Genomic DNA, 19,478 nt, shown 5'->3' with positions numbered 1-19,478 from the left:
TCTCACACATGATAACTCACCACTGGAACTGTTCCCTCTTTCTTCAAATCCCCACCACTGCCGGCGAATGCCATAGTGGAACAAAGACATTGCAACAATTATTCAGGATTGCCGAAGGGTTCTGCAAGTCTTAAACTACAGCCTTCACAAAGCACCCTTATCATTTTAAGAGCCTCCATACTAAGGCTTGGTATTTAGTTAAACACAGTAAAAAAGAGTGCTGGGAGCACTATGTCTCGTCTTTCATGGTTGTGTTTCTGTCAATGTGTCGGTTCTTTCTGAACACCTCACGATGAACTTAGCGGCAGCATCAGTCTTGTTTTCCCTGCCTACATTTTGAGTGCATGAGACAAGTTTAAGACATCTCCATATACTTTACCCTCTCATCATGCCAAATATGTGATTAACTTTTCACTGCCTGGGAACTGCTTCACGCTCTTGACTTGTCACACAATACTGTCCCAGGCTCTGGTTCGTAATCAGATAATTGAGCACCTCTCTGTTACTCAAAGACTGCATCAGCTCACGTTCTCCAACCCTGTTTGATTAAGTCATTTTCTCCTTATATGGAGAGATAGTACCATTGTCTCAATCTTTAAACCAAGCAAGTACCCTGTCTTTAGACAGCTGCTGACAGCTTAGCACTGCAAACTACTTGAAAAGCCAATGATTTTGCTGGGTTCTTAAATCATAGGGCCTTTTGTATCCCTATCAGTGGGTTGTGGGATGGACAGTCCACAGTTGACCATATGGTTAGGTTGGAAACTACAACCAACAGGCTTATTCTAAATGTTCTCATTACAGTGTTTTTGACAGGCATAAGGCACAGCTTGAAGCTATCAAATTTTACTTACACTCTGTGACTGGAGCTTTTGAGGCTCCCAACTGATTTATATTCATCAGTTTTTATCTCACAGGTTGTTTTGGGTTACAGTTAGAACATAACTCATCTCCTATTGGTCCAAGAGAATGGTCCTCCACACCTTGGGGCCTTCAAGGCTTTCTCATGACTTCATGTGGGCCCTCAAGTTGTTGCAGCACTTTCTTCCTTCATGGGCTGCATTCCTTTCACAGTTACCCTCTTGCCCTGTCCTTGTTCCTTCCCCTTTCTCAGTATATTGGCCCAGCTATCCTCCTGGTTTCTGCTGTCCCGTAAGGCTTTGTTTCTATTTTTTTTTCTTTTTTTTTCACTTTTCCTTTTCAGTGTTTCTAGACCCCCTTTGGGGATCAACCCCCTTCTAAATTTTGTCTCTATAGTGTGAGCCAACTGGGGAAGACCATTTTACTCAGTGTCTTCAGTATATGGCCTTCCTGCCTCCTCCATCTTTCCTTGACGCATTATGCTATAGCCAACATGGCAACCAGTTGATGTGGTGGAGTTGGAATGTACCCTTGTGGTTGAGCCCCCTAAAACACAGGGATCACAGTGCTGATATCTGAGCTGCTGCCTCCCTATGTATACCCAGGCATGGGTGCTTGTCATTCTGGAGCATCATAATTCTCGGCAATAGCTGCTGTGTCAGATGCCCTTTCTGCACCTGGATGGTACCCATGGTGAGAGCCCCTGTTTGGAATGGGTGGAATCAGTGTGGGCACTCAGTTTATGAAACGTATTAAGCTCCAAAAAACTGGCTGTTCTTTTATGGCTGTCTCTTAAGTTGGGACTGAATCCTTTAATGCTGCTTCTTACGACCCTGCACCCTTCACATCCCTGACTACCCCCTGAGAAGAGGGCCAGGCTCGCCAGCTGTGAGTGAAACCATTCCCTGCTACCTGGTTTTCTGTTTGGCAAAGTGAACTCTCTGAGTAACATGAAGTTGAATTTGCTGTTGATCAAAACTACTTCTGCTGCTCAGTTGGCAGCCTTTCTTGTCTAAGACCATCTTGGTCACATCCCAGTGTCCATTACTCCTCACTGGTCTTTGAATATGGTTCAGGACATTATTTTTTTTTAAAGAGACCTCATCCTTCAAACTGATGATGAACGGTGAACCAGTCTGGAACAGTGAGGCATTCATTTTGTTTGGTGTGTTCAGAAAAGCCATAAGGACAGTCACATTGATATCGGCTTCATTTTGTTTGGCGTGTACAGAAAAGCCATAAGGACAACTGCCTTTATACCGGCACCTTTATTCTGGCACTTGGGGGGGGGTAGCCTCCCAAAGAATGTCAAGGTTATGGTTTATTAGTGTGACGTGAAGCTGTTCGTCCTGACACCCATGAGATGTTTTCAGTGTTTGCGTTTCAGGTACAAGTCTTCCCGCTGTACAGTGCACCATTTGTACCATGAATTTGGACGCCCATTTTATGAGGGGAGCTCCTGTTTTATGCCACTGGTGAGCATTAATTGTCATGATCGCCTCCCTCCACGCTTGTCAGATTGTCCAGTTTATAAGAAGGAAGAGATGGTATAGAAATAAAAGTCCCTTGATTATTTAACCTGCACTGAGGCTCATCAGAAATATGACAGTCTTCACCCTGGGTCTGTGACGTCTAACTTTGCCTCTGTTATGCCCTTTCCCCTCCTCCATCCTCCTTATCCCAGTGCCACGCCTCCACCTCCCTTGCAGCTCCCACACCCTCCACTGCAGGTGCTGCACCCCACTACTTGCCCAGAGATGTGCCACCCTTCATTGGCATCTGTTGGTGATGGGGCCCCCTTTTTGGGACCCCTCCCCACAATGTCTTCGAGACCAAAGATCTGCTGCCATATGTTTGTCACAGACCAACAGTCCGTGAGCCCCAAGATCGCCCACTCTCTCTCATTTTCAGCAGACCTTGCTGAAATCTGCTCTCTCTCTCTCTCTCTCTCTCTCTCTCTCTCTCTCTCTCTCTCTCTCTCTCTCTCTCTCTCTCTCTCTCTCTCTCTCTCCCCCCCCCTCCCCCCTGTGTGTGTGTGTGTGTGTGTGTGTGTGTGTGTGTGTGTGTGTGTGTCCTCTTCTTGACTTACAGTAGAGGAGGAGTAAGAGTACCAGGACAAGGCCTCTGTCGTGCCTCCAGAGGTGCCGACTGCCCCTCTCATAACCTGAGTCTGACCTCTTGATTACGGACGTCGCTCCATTCTTGTTGATGATGGATGGTGACCTGGAAGTGTGACTGGCTTTGGCCTACTTGCCTCTCATTTGGATCCCAGTTTTGTGCTTATCCAATGAAACTGTAACAGATATTACTGTCACCTTCTGCAGTTGCAATTCTTCATTTCCTTTTACTCCACAGCTTGTGTCACAGTACAGGAATATCATTTTACTAATGCACACTCACCAAGCCTTTGTGAGTTCCATGCTTTGTTGGAACTGGGCCGGGGGTGAGGGCTCTCCATGATCTTTCCACTTTGGTCCATATGGATGTTGTTAGTATATGAAGCCCCCTTCATATCACAGTGGAAGCAGTTGCCTTTCCTGTCCACCTGCACTCAGCTGTTATGGTTTGCAATCTCTGTCTCCCTCTTGATACGCCACCTAAGCCCACTGTGCTAACTGAGCTCCTTCACAAACTCCCTCCTTCATTCCTCCTCCTTGGGGATTTTGATGCCCATTACCCCTTGTGGAGCAACGCTTTTTCGTCTATTCGGGTTCTCCTCATAAGCATTTTCTTGTGACAATGACCTGTGTCTTTGCCTTCTAAATCTTGGTTCCCCTACACATTTTAGTGCCGCTTAAGAAAATTTCTCTGTCATTGATCTTTCGCTCCTTTTCTCTCCCCTTCTCCCTTCATTACTCTGGTTGGCACACAATGGCATCTGTATTAGTGATCATTTCCCATTGGTTTTTGCATTCCCTTCCCACCTCCTGATAACCAGGTTAACCACTGGATGTCCCATTTTCAGTGCCATAATCTTTTCCCAGTTTACTTTGATGTTCGTAAGGCCTATGACACTTGATGCCATCACATCTTACTTGCACTCCATGAGTGGAGTCTTCAGGGGACCCTCCCAATTTTTATTTGCCGGATCCTGTCCCACTGGTCATTTGAAGTTTGGGTTGATATATTCTCAAGTTTCTGCGGATGAGAAGAATGGTGTCCCACAGGGTTCTGTCTTAAGTGTCCTCCTTTTCCTCATGGCTGCTAATGGGTTCGTGACTGACATTGGACAGTTGGCAATTGCTGCTCAGTACGTGGATGATTGCTGTATGTGGGCTAGTTCCTACTTCCTGAGCGACAGCTCCAGGGCACCATCCAGTGAGCTTTCGTGTTGACTGTTTTCAATTCTCTCCCCTTAAATCGCGGTTGGTGCATTTTTGTCACCATACTACTGTCTGCCCCAGTCTGGAGCTTTACCTCGATGTGCAACACCTCACTGTGGCTCCCAGTTCCATTTCTTGGGCCTTCTTTTTAACAGCAAGCTTACTTGATTGCCCCATGTCCACCTCCTAAAGTAACTGTTTCCATAAACTTTCTTGCTCACATGTCTTGGAGTACCGATCATTTGACTCTTCTCCATTGTTGTTGGGCCTTAGTTCTGTCCCATCTGGACAATGGTTGTCAAGTTTTGGCTCAGCTGCGCATTCCACACTGTTCCTCTTGGACCACCATTGTGGTATCCATTTGGCCACCAGTGTCTTTCACACTAGCCCCCAGTAGTCCCGTGGTTGACACTGCTCGGATCACCCCACCGTCTCTTTCACTTCAATGGTCCCAGCTCCTGGTTTCCTATGCCATCGCTGTCCACCCTTTCCCTGCTCACCACTCATATTCTATTCTTTTTGGGGCTTCAGGGTGTTGCCCACCCTCAGATGGGTTTACCACTTGGGTTCCACTTCTCTTCTCTCTTCTGCTGTTTCCATCTTCCACAGTTGTCCTATTCCCCACAGTATCTTCCAAATACCTCCTCTTGATTAGTTCCTCAGCTCTGGATTTGGATGGATCTCTCCCAGGGTCTGAAAGCCTCCATCACTCTGATAGTGCTCCATTGTTTGTTCTGCCCACTTCTATGGGGGTTTTGGGATGCTACTGTTGTTTACACCGATTGCTCTAAATCCAATGATCACATGGTATATGCCTTCATGTCTCCTGTTGGCTTGGAGCACAGTCTCTTGCCTGTCCCCCTCAGGGGCTCAGCATTCATTTGCTGAGTATGGGATTGGCAACCACGGGATTCCTGGGCTGGGGACTGGTAGGTGCCGCCAACCCTCTGTCACCGTAAGCTCTGGACATGCTTCAGTGACCACTGTGTGGTGCGGTAGTGGAATATTGTGTGTTTTGGAGAACGGGTGCCTTGCCTCCACTGCCCAGATCAAGAGGAAAGCACACACCTCTATATAAAAAAAACCCTCATCCTCAAAAGTGTTCTACCTGCTGATGAGGTGAATAGCTGTTCAAGTAAAACAGTCTCTAGCAAGCAACCTCTGGGGCACCTGCCATCCGTGAGTTGTACAAGATTTGACCAGGCATTTAGGGCTCTGCATGGGTCGACGGTTGTTTTCCTACCTTCTTGTGGGATCCCTATGGAGTGATCTCATCAAACTACTACTCCTGACAGGACGGGTGTATCGTTAGGTAGTACCTATACCCACTCATCAAAGAGAGCTCGGTTGGTCAGTCCTCACGAAAAGAAGTCTCAATCATGGTAACAGAGCATTAATGTGCCATAATGCTTTCATTGAAATCAAGCGAATAGGGGAACCTGTGAGAACATATCCCCTTTCTGTATTCACAAGGCATTGGAAGGTATTTCTGGGTCTCTAAAAAGTGTGGAATGACTATATGTAAGCTCCTGGGATGTAAGGTCAGAGGTGACTACCCAGTTGAGTCTGAGTTGCATAACACCCTTAAGTTTAGCAAGGGTGTGGTTACCTGCTCTGCTATAATGGAGGTGGACCCTGTGGAGTTACGTGAAGAATGGAAAAATATGGGCATCACGGAAGTGCAGAACTATATGAGGACAGTCAATGGTAAATTGGAAAAATCGCCAACACTTATTCTAACGTTTAGTATGCTGGCATTACCTGAACATATCCTTGCAGGTTATATCCATCTTAAGGTATGCCCATTTGTTCCTAACCCAATGTGTTGCTACAATTGTCAAAGATTTGGCCGTATGACTATGGGATGTAACAGGAGGGCTACGTGTGGCAGTTGTGGAGGCTCAGCTCATGAATCAGGCAATTCTTGTGCATTTCCTTTGAAATGTATAAACTGCTCCAGGGATCACCCAATGCGGAGCAGAAAATGTGAGGTTTACACCGAGGAAAGGAAAATTCAAGAGTTGAAAGTCAAGAGTCACATACCCTATGGCGAAGCTAAGAAAGCTTTCAAACTATGCAATCTCCGGTTTTTGCTACTTCTTTTGCATAAGCCCTTAAGATTCCAGTCGCTAAGTGTGACGCTTCCACACAAACTCAGCCCACAGATTCATGCATGAGCACATGCAATTTGACGGTGTACCTGTGGGGGAAATGCTCCACTTGAAACTGAAGTCATTCAGAAGATATGAGCTTAATATCTAAGCCATATACAACTACCCACCATCAGAAACCAACTAAGCCGTTCCCACAACTCAGGCAATCACCACCTACCATCAGTAAAGAAAAATGTTTTTCAAAAAGTAGTTCAAAGTCCGATAAATTGGTGGTTAAACCTTCGGATCAGCGAGCTCTCTCCCTCTCTTATGGGGACTGTGCTCTGGAGGATATGGACTGCCAATCGGAGGAACCGGAGAGCCAGGAACCTGCTGACATTCATCCTGACCTCCCCAGTAAATCACTGCTACTGAGGGAGAAAGAAAAGGACAACCATTGCTAAGCAATGGCTTCCACAGGAAGCAGTGGAATTTAAATGGATATCACTCACATTTGGAAGAGTTACAGCTCCTGGTCCAGGAGAAACCATTCTGCATCTGCTTACTAGAAACGCATCTTAAAGTCACTGACACACCTACATTACGGGGTTACCACCCATACAGGGAGGGTGATACCACTGGAGACAGGGCTAAAGGTGGAGTGGCTGTTTTTATTTATGACAGATTCTATGTCTTACCATGATATGATATGCAAGCAATTGCTATGAAAGTTCTTTCACCCTTCAACATCACAGTGTGTTTTTTGTACCTTCCACCTAATGATGCTGGGGATGCAGCTGCAGTGGCAGAAATCTTCCAGGCACTCCCATGCCCATTCCTCCTTGTGGGGGACTTCAGTGCTCACAATGTGCTGTGGGGTTCGGCTACAACTTGCTCCAGGGGTCGGATGATCGAGTGACTTGTCCATTCTTAGAATATCTGCCTTGTGAACGCGGGTCAGATGACACACTTTTCCACAACTACAGGGGCTTTTTCAGCCATTCATCTTTGTTTTTGTTCCCCAGCTGTTGCAGACTCAGTTCAGTAGAAAGTGGCTACAGATTTATGTTCTAGTGACCACTTCTCGGTATGGATCCATCTGCCGACTAGGAAAGTGGCTGACAGGTCACCACGCATATGAACGATACAAAGGACAAATTGGTTGCAGTACAGCCAACAGGCTACTTTTGAACAAAAGGAGCTGTGTACAGTAGCAGTGGCCCACATCACTTGTTATATCCAATGGGTTGCTGCAGAGTCCCTCCCCCAGTCCAGTAACCTCTCAGATGATGGCCTGTACTCTGGTGAAATAACGACTGTCAATTGGCAATCACAGCCAGATGAATGGCTCTGTGGAACTTCAAACTATAGAAAATCTTCAGGCGTCCTGATCTGCAAGAGCACATGTGAGACAAGTGATAAAATAACAGAAGAGGGCTTCCTGGAGGGAATTCATGACTTCCATTAATCGGTCCACTTCCACTGCACAAGTTTGGGAATCAATAAGGCGGATTTCAGGTAAGGGCAGTACACATCCCCTTATGGCCTTTTTAAGTAATGGGGTCTTTGTGGACACGCCAGAAGACGTGGCTCAGGTTTTAGCTGAACACTTCTTGGCTATTACTACATCATCGAGACAGGCTCCTGTTTTTCAGCTGCTCGCATAATGAGGAAGTCTACAAGCTTCCATTTTCCATGTTGGAACTGGGATCAGCTTCGTCTGCAGCCAGACATACTGCTCCAGGACCTGCTCGAATCCAGAGGTCACCTGAGCCAGTCGCAGTGTGGTTTCAGGTGCTACCATTCCATCCTTGACAACTCAATTCTACTGGAGACGGTGATGCAGGAGTCCTTCTTATACCGGAACCATATGATTTGTGTGTTTCTTGATCTCGAGAAAGCATATGACACTTGGAGGTACAACATCCTTCACCAACTTCATAAATGGGGACTATGTGGATGCCTGCCACTTCTTATCCAATCCTTTCTCGAGGACTGGCATTTTTGATATCGCATTTTTTAGCCCGTAACTCTCATGGGCCTTAATCAGGTTGGCAGAAGTCAGTTACAGGTGGGATTTCTTTTGCTGCAGATGAGCCCTGCATGACCCCTTGCCTTCTCTGCCCTTTGTACTGTTTCAACTCATATCTTCTTACTTCTCCTTGAATTATTTCTCAGCTCTGACATCAGTATTGCTTTCAGTGCTGTGGCCTTAGCACTACTAGATACGTTCATAAAAAAAATGATCAAATTTATGGTTGTCGTAACAAACTCTAGATACTTTCTCTCCTGACTGAGGGATTAATGATTTCATTATTTAGTCACTTAACCATCCCGCCAGCCAACCAAACAACCAATCAGCTGAACTGAAAGTTAGTCTTGTTTGAGCATAAAACAATTGTTTTCTTATTGAACTTATTGAGGAAAAATTTTAAATTTTGGCACAAAACCTCAGTTACCAAAATGGAAAGCACCTGCATCCTGTTTAAAACAGAAACCCATAATCAGTCACAGGCATTGCTCTCCTGTGAGAAAGTTGGTGATATTCCTGTCACTGTCACACGTCACAAGAGCCACAATTGGCACTTACATTGAAGGCTGATGAAGAATTGCATGCAAACTTGGAACAATGATTTGTCCCATATGTCTACTGTAGTATATAACCAGGATGAAAAGATAACAAAATAGACACTGGCATGTTTGTTTTAACATTTGAAGGGGACTTATTGACTGAAATGGCAAAAGTAATACAATGTAAAGCCATATGTTCTGCCTCACATATGGTATGTTAAATGTCTGCATTATGGGCGTATGTCTTCATGCTGCACAAATGATTTCATCTGTGAAGATTGCAGATGATACTGCATGAGAACACTTATTGTGACCAGTCACCAATGCATGGGAACTGTGGATAGTCCCCTCAGTCTTTGTATTGTCCTGTTTTATAGCAGGAAAGAACGATACAGAAATATGAAACCTTTGAGGCCCTAAGCATTGTAGTCACTGAACTTGATTCACTATGTAGGATCCAATTTGCAGCAGGAGCCTTTTGAACTAGCACTGTGAACAGCCCACTCTTGGAGATTGCCCCCCCCCCCCCTCCAACTACTCAGTTATGCTATACATGTTTGCAGCTCCCTTAAGCATCCAAACTACTGTCCCCCTATTCCTAGTACTAGTAGGGAGGTCCGCCTCCCGCAGCAGAGACCCAGAATTGGATCACAATTGCATTTTGACTACAGTGTCTCTGCTCTGAACTCCATCTTCCCCCATTGTTGCCTCATGTTAGGGAGCAGTTGCGTACACCACAATGGCATGTACTCTGACCATGAATCTATTTTGATTTGTTCTTTGTACCGAAAGATTCAGTTGATCCCGTGGTGTTTCACCACCTCTTCGTGGTTGTCCTCTATCATTTCCAGGTCCAGAAGTGGTACACATTGACAGATCAATGGTCAACGGGTGAACTGGTTTTGCATACACACATGCAAGGTGCAGTGAACTATGTTCCTTGCCAAATGGCTGCAGTGTCTTCCACTGTTGGACAACTGGTTGGTAGTCATACCAATATAAAAAGCTGTGTAATGATTGCAGCACAGATGGTAAATGATATGGCTGATTTCACAGGTGGCCCAGCCCCTGATGGGTTGGGATAAACCTGTGACAGGACTGGAATAGGAAGTGCTTGGTGGGTGGATTGGGCAGGTTTGGCACCTGAGTCTTCCACAGGGATATGATCCATGTGGCAAGGGGTTGGGATTGGGAGTGGCATGAGTATGGAGTAGCATGTTGTGGCAAGGTTGGGTGGGTGACGGAACACCACTTTAGGAGGGGTGGGAAGTATCTTGGGTAGGATATCCCTCATTTCAGGGCACAATTATAGGTAATCAAAGCCCTGATGAAGGATGTGGTTCAGTTGTTCCAGTCCAAGGTGGTACTACTTCATGGTTGATTCTTGGGGGTGGTAGGAGGATTGGAGGTGCAAGGGAAATGGCATGGAAGATCTGTTCGTGGATTAGGTCTGGGAGGTAGTGCCTGTCTGTGAAGGCCTTGGTGAGACCCTCAGCATGCTGATCAAGGGAGTTTTTGTCACTGCAGATATACCATCCTTGGGTAGCCAGCCTAAATGGGAGGGATTTTTTGGTGTGAAAAGGATGACAGCTGTCAAAACGCAGGACTGTTGGTGGTTGATGAGTTTAATGTGGACAGAGGGTGGATAGAGCCATCAGAGAAGAGATGGTCAACATGTAGGAAGGATTGGGTTTAAGGACCACCACATAAAGTGGCTGGTAGTGAAGGTGTTGAGGTTGCGAAGGAACTAAGATAGCATGTCTTTGCCCTGAGTCCACATCATGAAGATTCATCAATGAACCTGAACTAGACTGGGGATTTGGTTTTGTGGGAGGCTAGGAAGGTGTCCTGTAAATGGCCCATAAAAAGTTTGGTATAGGAGGGCACCATATGGGTGCCCATAGTTGTGCCACGCATTTGTTTATATACCTTCCCTTCAGATGAGAAGTAGTTGTGGGTTAGGACAAAGTTAGTGAGGTAGTGGATTTGGATTCCGAAGGACATTGGGAAAGGTAGTGTTCATTAGCGGTAAGACCACAGGCCAGAGGGATGTTGGTGTATATGGAGGTGGCATCAACAGTGACAAGTAGGGATCCAGGAGGTAAAGGGGTGGGCACGGTGGAGAGCTGGTAAGGAATTGGATTATGTCTTTGATGCGGGAAGCTAGATTATGGACAAACAGGGTGGAAATTCTTTCAGTGGAGGCACAATAACCAGCCACAATGGGACGTCGAGGATTGTTGGGTTTGGGGATTTTCGGGAGCATGTAGAAGGTGGGTGTGCTAGGCTTCATAGGGTGTGTAGGGAAATGGACTCAGAAGAGACATTCTGGGAATGGCCTAAGGCTTTAAGTAGGGATTGGAGTTTGTGTTGGACTCCTGGGATGGGATCACTGTGGCAGAGTTTATAAGTGGAGGAGTCAGATAATTGACAGAGGCCTTCTGCCAGATAGTCACTGCGATGCACAACAACTTTGGTGGAACCTTTGTCTGCAGGTAGGATGATTAGGTCAGGATTTGTTTTGAGGTTGTTTATGGCTGTTTTTCTTCTACTGAAAGGTTTGTGTTCTGATGAAGGGACCTGGGGAATGATGGTGAGGCTAAGTTGGTGGCAAAGAATTCCTGGAAGGTGATCAGCAGGTGGTTAGGTGGGAGGGGGGAGGATCGTGATTCGATGATGGTATGAAATGGAAGGGGCAGGGTTCAGTGTTGGAATTAGGCTGGTTCTGGTTGGAGGGACTGGTGGCAAAGAAGTGCTTCCAATTTCTTCTTCCCTACATTTTTGATATTCCTGCCTGGAGTTTCCATTGTTTGAATTACTCTTTTGAAACTCTTCGTGATGTCTTGAATGGTGTGTAATCGCAACTTCATGTAGTGTAAAGTTTCTTCAGATGTTGTGTACCCTTTTATAAATTATATGAATGTGTTCCACATTATCTCTGAATTTTAAATCAGTTTTTTGATGTTCATTGTATGTAAAATTATATTTGGAATTATATCTGATACGGTATGCTGGAAAGGAACCCATTACCAATATTTGTGAATGATCATATTCTCATATACTCTATTCACTGTCACCCACATGACATTTGACCAGTAAGTTTAAGTATATTGTTTTCAGTCAACAAAACCACGTGATAGGTATGCAGCACCATTGGTTTTGGTGTCGTGGAAATGGTGAGTGTGTTGAAATCAGTGAGTAATAAAGTAATTATAATAATGGAAATGAAGACATGCAGAGTAGGAAATTCAAAATTTCAAAGTCCTCAGGGGTGCAAATTTAGACTCAGGTCACTTTCTATAAAAAATAAAAATTCTACCAAGAGCCCATCAGACTAAAAACACTACCTGTATTGTGAAGTATGATACAGAGAAACTTAGGACTAGCAAAGATTTTAAGGTGAGCTTGAATCAGAACTATCAAGGTTGGGAACGGTTGAAAGATGCACTGGTTGATACTACAAAGGAAACAGTTCACCTGGAAAAGAGGAAGAAACATGCATGGTGGTTGGTAGAATGGGATAAAGCAATTGAAAAGCATTGGAAAGCTTGGGTTGATTGTTGCTCTTATAAAGCCCCAGAAATTCTAAAGAACTTCCAAGAAGTAAGTAAAACCACTGCTAAAACTATCAGAAACCTCAAGAGGAAATATTTGCAACAACGTTTAACTCAAATAGAAGACGACTTCCGGAAGAACAACATGCGAGACTTCTATAGAACATTCAAGACCAACTTAAGTAGATATGGTCTTCCAAAACTCAGCTTTAAGAGTAAAGAAGGAAAGACACTGTATGGAGATACGGAAAACAGTTAGATCTTAGTGGAATACTGTGAAGACCTCCTGAATTGTGAAGTGCGATCCAAGACATTCAGTTATAATGAGAAAGCACCAAACCCTGACTCAGAACCACCAACTACAGAAGAGGTTAAGAACATTATAAGAACCTTGAAAAATAACAAAGCACCTGGGGAAGATGGGATCATTGCAGAACTCTTAAAGTATGTGAACGAGAATGTGATCATAGAACTAAAACAAATTATATGAAAAATCTGGGAAGAAGAGCAGCTTCCAGAAGGTTGGACATTGACACTAATATATCCTATACACAAGAAAGGCGAAAAGACGGAACCTGGGAACTATAGGGGAATTTCTTTAGTACCTGTGACCTATAAGGTACGCTCAAAAGCACTTAAATAGAGTGGAAGAACCACTAAATCCACAAATTGATGAGTACAAAGGAGGCTTCAGAAAGGACTGAACATGCACAAAACAGATCCTGAACCTAAAACTGATAACTGCTTATCAAAAACAGAGTTCGTATTTACATTCGTAGACTTCAAGAAAGCCTATGATTCTTTAGACAAACACACACTGTTCCAAATGTTAGGGGAGATAAGTTTGGGTAGAAAATCAAGTGAACTGGTTAAACAGATCCAAAGCAACACAACATTCAACGTCAAGTTCAGAGGAAAGCTGTTGGAGGCCTTTAAGATTAAAACTGAGGTGAGACAGGGAGACAGACTCTACCCTTTGCTCTTTGGGTCCTTGATAAGGTGGTCAGAGAGTGGCGACAAGGAGTGAAAGGACTGGGTGGAATACGACTGGGGTGTAAGAATAAAGGAGTAGGGGTAGATTGTGTACCATTTGCAGATGACATTGTGATCTTGTCTGAATCACTAGAAGAAGCAGTTAATCAAACCACAGAACTGCAGATGCAGGCAGCTAAAGCAGGCATACAGATCTCTATCGAGAAGACACAATACATGATAAACATCATGACAGCTCCTAGATGGATGACAACAGGAGGAGGGAAAATTCAGAAGGTGGAGGGATGCAAATACCTTGAAGAATGGATAGACATTGGACTGACCGAAAAAGAAGCAATGGGAGCACAAATTAAAAAAAAATGAGCTTCGCATATAAACTAACTATCAACACCTACAATAAGAAGAATATTTCGATAAATGCAAAACTGAAACATTACCAAACAGTGATCTGCCCTGAAGCTCTATATGCAGCAGAAACTGTCAACTTCATAACAGCCAGAGTGATCAAGAAGCTAGAACTGATAGAATAAAAGATTCTCAGAAGAATATTAGGACCTTGAAGAACAGAAGATAGTCAATTTAGAAACAGAGCCAACCAGGAACTGTATGCCAAGATAGAAAAAATTTCTGACATTATCAGGAAAAGGAGGAGCATATTCTTCCGACACATCCTCAGAATGGACCAGGGGAAGTTAACATGGCAAATCACACAATTTCTGATGAACAAAAAACCCAAAGTAAGATGGATCCAATACATATAAAGAGATCTGGAAGGAATGAGGATACAGAAACCAGAGATATACAACAGAGTGATTTTTAATTAAAAAATTCAGGCCTTCAAAGCTTTCAAGGACAGAATGAGACCCAGAACAAAATCATCTTGGACAGAAGAATGAAGAAGGTTGCAAAGTATGAGAATCAAAGAATATTGTGAAAGAAGAAAGACCAGAAGAAACGAAGCTGAAGCGAATTCCAAAATGGAAGAAGAAGAAGAAGAAGAAGAAGAATGGAAATTCCTGGGTGGAGCATTATGTAAAATAAGGGAAAAGCAACCACTCACATGCAACTGGATGATGCGTGGGACACAGAGACCACTTACCAGGAAACAGCATTCACACTAGCCTTTGAGCTCTTGCTGATTTATAGCAAAAGTACATCCATTCACATTTCACATTCACATACACATAACAACACTGACACCCTGGTGCACCCCATTCCTGTGACCATGGCAGTGACCTGAGCTGACAGAGGTGGGGAGGTGGTAGGGAAGGACATAAAGAGGGGCACAGGGAAAGAGATGAATCTTTGGACTGATGGTCCTGCAGCTGCACAAGAAGAATAAAGTATTACAGAGAGAGCAAAAAGGGAGGAAGGTGAGGAAGGTGGAGATGAAGAGCAAGAAAGGTAGTGATTAGAGAAGGGTTGAAAAGTGGGAAAGGGGGGCAGGGGGAGAGGGGGGGTTTGGGGAGGTAGAGTGATGGGAGAAGACTGCCCGATCTGAATGGAGGAGAGTTATGGACGGGAGAGACAAGGGAAAAGGTAAAGTGATGCAGTGGGTACAGGTGAGCGGAATTTTAGGGCTGGGGGATTGCAAGAATGCAGGATACACTGGAGAGACAATTTCCATATTTATAGTTAAGACAAACTTGTGCTGGAAGGGAGTATTCAAAGGTCCTGTATAGTGAAGTAGGTGCTGAAGTCATTTATGTTTTTGTGTGTTCTATCTCCACAATCCTCAGTCTCCCCCTCCCCCCCCTCCCTTTCCTCCACTCCCTCTTCCTACATCTCTTTTTGCCCCCCCCCCCCCCCCCCCCCCAATACTCCTTTCGCCTTGTTGTACCATGGCGGAGTCATCTGTCGAAAGACCTGCCTCTTTCCCCGCTAGCCATTCTTTGCATCCTTCCCTACCTACTCCCCCTCCTCCCACCACCACCACCACCACCACCACCACCGCTACTACTGCCATCAGCTCAGGCAAATTCTTTAAACAACTGAGTAGTAATAATCAGTCTCACCATGGCCATGGGAAGTTGTGTTTGAGTTTTTGTGAATGACTGTACTTTTGCTAGAAAGGGGATAAGAGCTTGAAAGCTAGTGTGATTGCTGTTTCCTGTTACATCCCTCTGTGCTCCACGCATTAGTACATTATAGGTGGATGGTTGCCTTTCCCTTATTTTATGTAATAATAATGTAGACTCTCAAACTTAAAACAACTATGTATGAGGATGGTGTGCTGTCTCATACTCATTTGAACATTACCTGTTACTTGATTTTTTTAAAGATGTTACATATAAGAAACTACTAAAATTAACCACAAAATCAGAGACATAACTCCATCACAAATAAAACCGCCACACATCTCTGATGTCTCATCAGTCTGATGCTTCATTTTAAATTGGGAAATGTGATTATGTATCATTAAAATCTAATCATAGGAGCTGTAAAGTTTCCATTCATTTTGAACTTTGGAAACTATTAATTCCTTCTTTAGAAACTAAAGAAGGAAACTATAGAGAAATGCTGAAAAGCATTCTAACATGAAGTGTATTCCTAGAACATAGGCCAAAAGAGCTATTAAAGATGCTGGTGAAAAGTGAACTGAAAACTGAGCTGTAAGACTGTTCTTCTTATCTTTCTTGATTTCTTGATCTGGCATTCTTGTTCTTCCATTTTCAATATTAATTTATGAAAGACACTGTAGTTAGTGAACAATGCCTTTAATGTAGCTTGAGTGATTCATTTTTATCTTTAAACATGTGCTTTATGTTTCTTTTTACAGATATATTTACTAAGTGCACCTCCAAGTAAAGCAGTTACATCTGTGTTTCGCATACACTTAAATTTCTTGAATGGTGCTGTTCTTGCCTTCATGTTTCCAGTAACAGAAACAAGACTAGTAAGTATCCAAATTCTTATCTTCTTTAGCACTGCTTCACTTATTCTTACTGTTGTTTTAAACTTTTTTCAGTTTCCATCTCTATCTCATAAGTCTTCAAATTTTTCCTTAGATTCCGTGTTCTCACAGGTTACCATCACATTTATACCCAGTCGTTTGGTGGTTTTATGTAATGGTTTCTTGATTATATGCAGTCTGTTTCCTTCTTCCCTCCATAGTACTGTCTGTAGTAAGCATTGGTAAGTTAGAAGAATCTAGTTCCCTAACGGAAATTAACATAACAAGTAATTTCATGAAAAAGATACTTGGCATTTATCTGGTAATATTTGCATCTGGTTGCATATTTATTACCAGATAAATGCCAGTTTAAATACAGTCGCAGATCGTCATCCACAATAGATAGGCTGAAAAAAAGATACTTTATTATCTACTAGGGATGCGGCCTGGCTTCCCACAGGTATCATTAGCTATCTGCAGCCAAACAACTTTATTGGCATCCTGTATTTTGTCTGGGGCCATGAAAAAAATTCTGAGAAGGTTGAGTAAGTGAATATCATCATTTTCACGTAAGTTGCATGTTGTAAGCAGTGCATGCCAGGGAAGTTACCTGAACACATGAGTGTTGTGTGTTCCATGTTGAACTGGCGTTTGGAGTGACATCTCGGTCATTAATGGAAACGTATTGTAATGTAAGTTATAGGTTTACTCCAATGTAAATATTGTGTGCAAGTCAAGGGTATGTGTGTGATTGAGTACACATCAAAGGCTGGCTGATGTGGCACAAATAAAAGAGAGGGGAAAAAAAATAAAAGGAAAAAACCGCCATAAGCTACATGTTCAGCTCATGTTACAGCACTCCTCTTGTGAAGCTTAGTATGCACTGTTATGCATTGTTGAGACTCATTGCCACAATTCTTTGTCGTGGACTCTTTATGGCAGACTTATTCATAGTGCCATTCAAAGAATCGTGTCCATAAGATTCAAGGAAAGCAGAAAGCTGGGTCAACTCCTGTGCTACTGAAAGGATGTATTGCATGTATCAACAAGGTAGTGCCCATGCCTTTATGAACTTTAAAATGCCTAAATCTCTTTCTTGGCAGTGGAAGATTTATATACCAATCTTCTGTATTATTTGAAAGTGTGTACTGTTGAAAAACTTCCTTTACCTAGATGAAGTAAAGCTGTATCCCAAGCTGTATTTTACTCTGTACATAAATAATTGAAAAGCACAGGTTTTGGATGCTCGTGTTTTTTAATATCAACCAAGACAACCATACTGTGATGGTACTGCAAACAGCTGAAAGCAAGGGAAAACTACAACCGTAATTTTTCCTGAGGTCATGCATTTCTACTGTGTGATTAAATGATGATGGCATCTGTTTGGGTAAAATATTCCAGAGGTAAAATAGTCCCCCAAACAGATCTCAGGGTGGGGACTACCCAGGAGTATCTCATTAGGAGAAACAAAGCTGGCATTCTATGATCAGTGTGTGTAATGTCAGATCCCTTAATTGGGCAGGTATGTTTCAAAATTTAAAAAGTGAAATGGATTCATTAATGTTAGATATAGTGGGAGTTAGTGAAGTGTGGTGGTAGGAGGAACAGGACTTCAGGACAGGTGGGTACAGGGTTATAAATACAAAATCAAATTGGGATAATGCAGGAGTGTATTTGATAATAAATAAAAAAATAGGAACATGGATTAGTTACTGTGAACAGCGTAAACACATTATTGTAGCCAAGGTAGACACAAAACCCAGACCCATCGCAATAGTAAAAGTTTATATGCCAACTACCTCCGCAGATGGTGAAGAGATTGAAGAAATGTATGATGAGATAAAAGAAACTATTCGGGTAGTTAAGGGAGATGAAAATGTAATAGTCACGGTGGACTGGAATTCAATAGTAGGAAAAGGAAGAGAAGGGAAAAACAGAAGTTGAACATGGGCTGGGGTAAAGGAATGAAAGAGGAAGCCATCTGGCAGAATTGTACCAAGAGAAGCAATTTAATCATAGCTATCAATCAGTTTAAGAATCGTGAAAGAAGGTTGTATACGTGGAAGAGACCTGAAGACACTGGAAGGTTTCAAATTGCTTATATAATGGTAAGACAGAGATTTTGGAACCAGATTTTAAATTTTAAGATGTTGCCAGGACTCTGACACAATTTCTTGATTATGAACTGCAGATTAAAACTGAAAAAACTGCTAAAAGGTAGGAATTTAAGGTGAGACCTGCATAAACTGAAAGAACCAGAGGTTGTAGAGGGTTTTAGAGTGAGCATTAGGGAATGGTCGACAAGAATCGAGGAAAGGAATAGAGTAGAAGAAGAATGGGTAGCTTTGAGGGATGAAATAGTGAAGGTAGGGATCTAGTAGGTAAAAAGATGAGGGCTAGTAGAAATCTTGGGTAACAGAAGAGATATTGAATTTAACTGATGACAGGAGAAAATATAAAAATGCAGTAAATGAAACAAGTTAAATGGAATACAAACATCTAAAAACTGAAACAGACGGGAAGTTAACATGGGAAAGCAGGAATGGTTGGAGGACAAAAGTAAAGATTTAGAAGCCTCTATCACTAGAGGAACCATAGATGGCACCTACAGGAAAACTGAAGCAACCTTTGGAGAAAGGAGAACAACCTGCATGAATATCAACAGCTCAGATGAAAAACCAGTCCTAAGAAGGGAAAGCAGGAAGGTGGAAGAAGTATATAGAGGGGATGGCAGGGGATATACTTGAGAAGATTTGCCGATGACATATAATTCTGTCAGAGACAGAAGAGCAGTTGAAAGGAATGGATAGTGTTCTGAAAGGAGGATATAAGATGAACATCTATGAAAGCAAAATGAGGTTAATGGAATGTAGTCAAATTAAGTCGCTTGATGCTGAGGGAATTAGATTAGGAAATGAGATACTTAAAGTAGTATATGAGTTTTGCTGTTGGGGCAGCAAACTAACTGAAGATGGCTGAAGTAGAGATGGTATATAGAATGTAGACTGTCAATGATAAGTAAAACGTTTTTTAAGAAGTGAAATTTGTTAACATTGAGTATAGATTTAAGTTTCGGAAAGTCTTTTCTTTAAGTATTTGTATGGAGTGTAGCCATATCTGGAAGTGAAACATGGACGATAAACAGTTTAGACAAGAAGCTTTTGAAATGCAGTGCTACAGAAGAATGGAG

General features: G+C 43.0%; 1 protein-coding gene across 1 annotated transcript in view; it reads left to right on the top strand.

The window, feature by feature from the left end:
• Positions 1-19,478, top strand: part of LOC126455567 (transmembrane protein 164) — a 163,728-nt gene that overhangs the window by 16,695 nt on the left and 127,555 nt on the right. The window contains exon 2 of the mRNA XM_050091320.1: positions 16,175-16,291. Within this exon, the coding sequence (XP_049947277.1) occupies positions 16,175-16,291 (117 nt within the window). The remainder of the gene's footprint in view (positions 1-16,174; positions 16,292-19,478) is intronic.

The sequence above is a fragment of the Schistocerca serialis genome, chromosome 2 (assembly GCF_023864345.2).
Source record: "Schistocerca serialis cubense isolate TAMUIC-IGC-003099 chromosome 2, iqSchSeri2.2, whole genome shotgun sequence".
Lineage (NCBI taxonomy): Eukaryota > Metazoa > Arthropoda > Insecta > Orthoptera > Acrididae > Schistocerca > Schistocerca serialis.
This window is presented reverse-complemented; position numbering and strand designations above follow the sequence as displayed.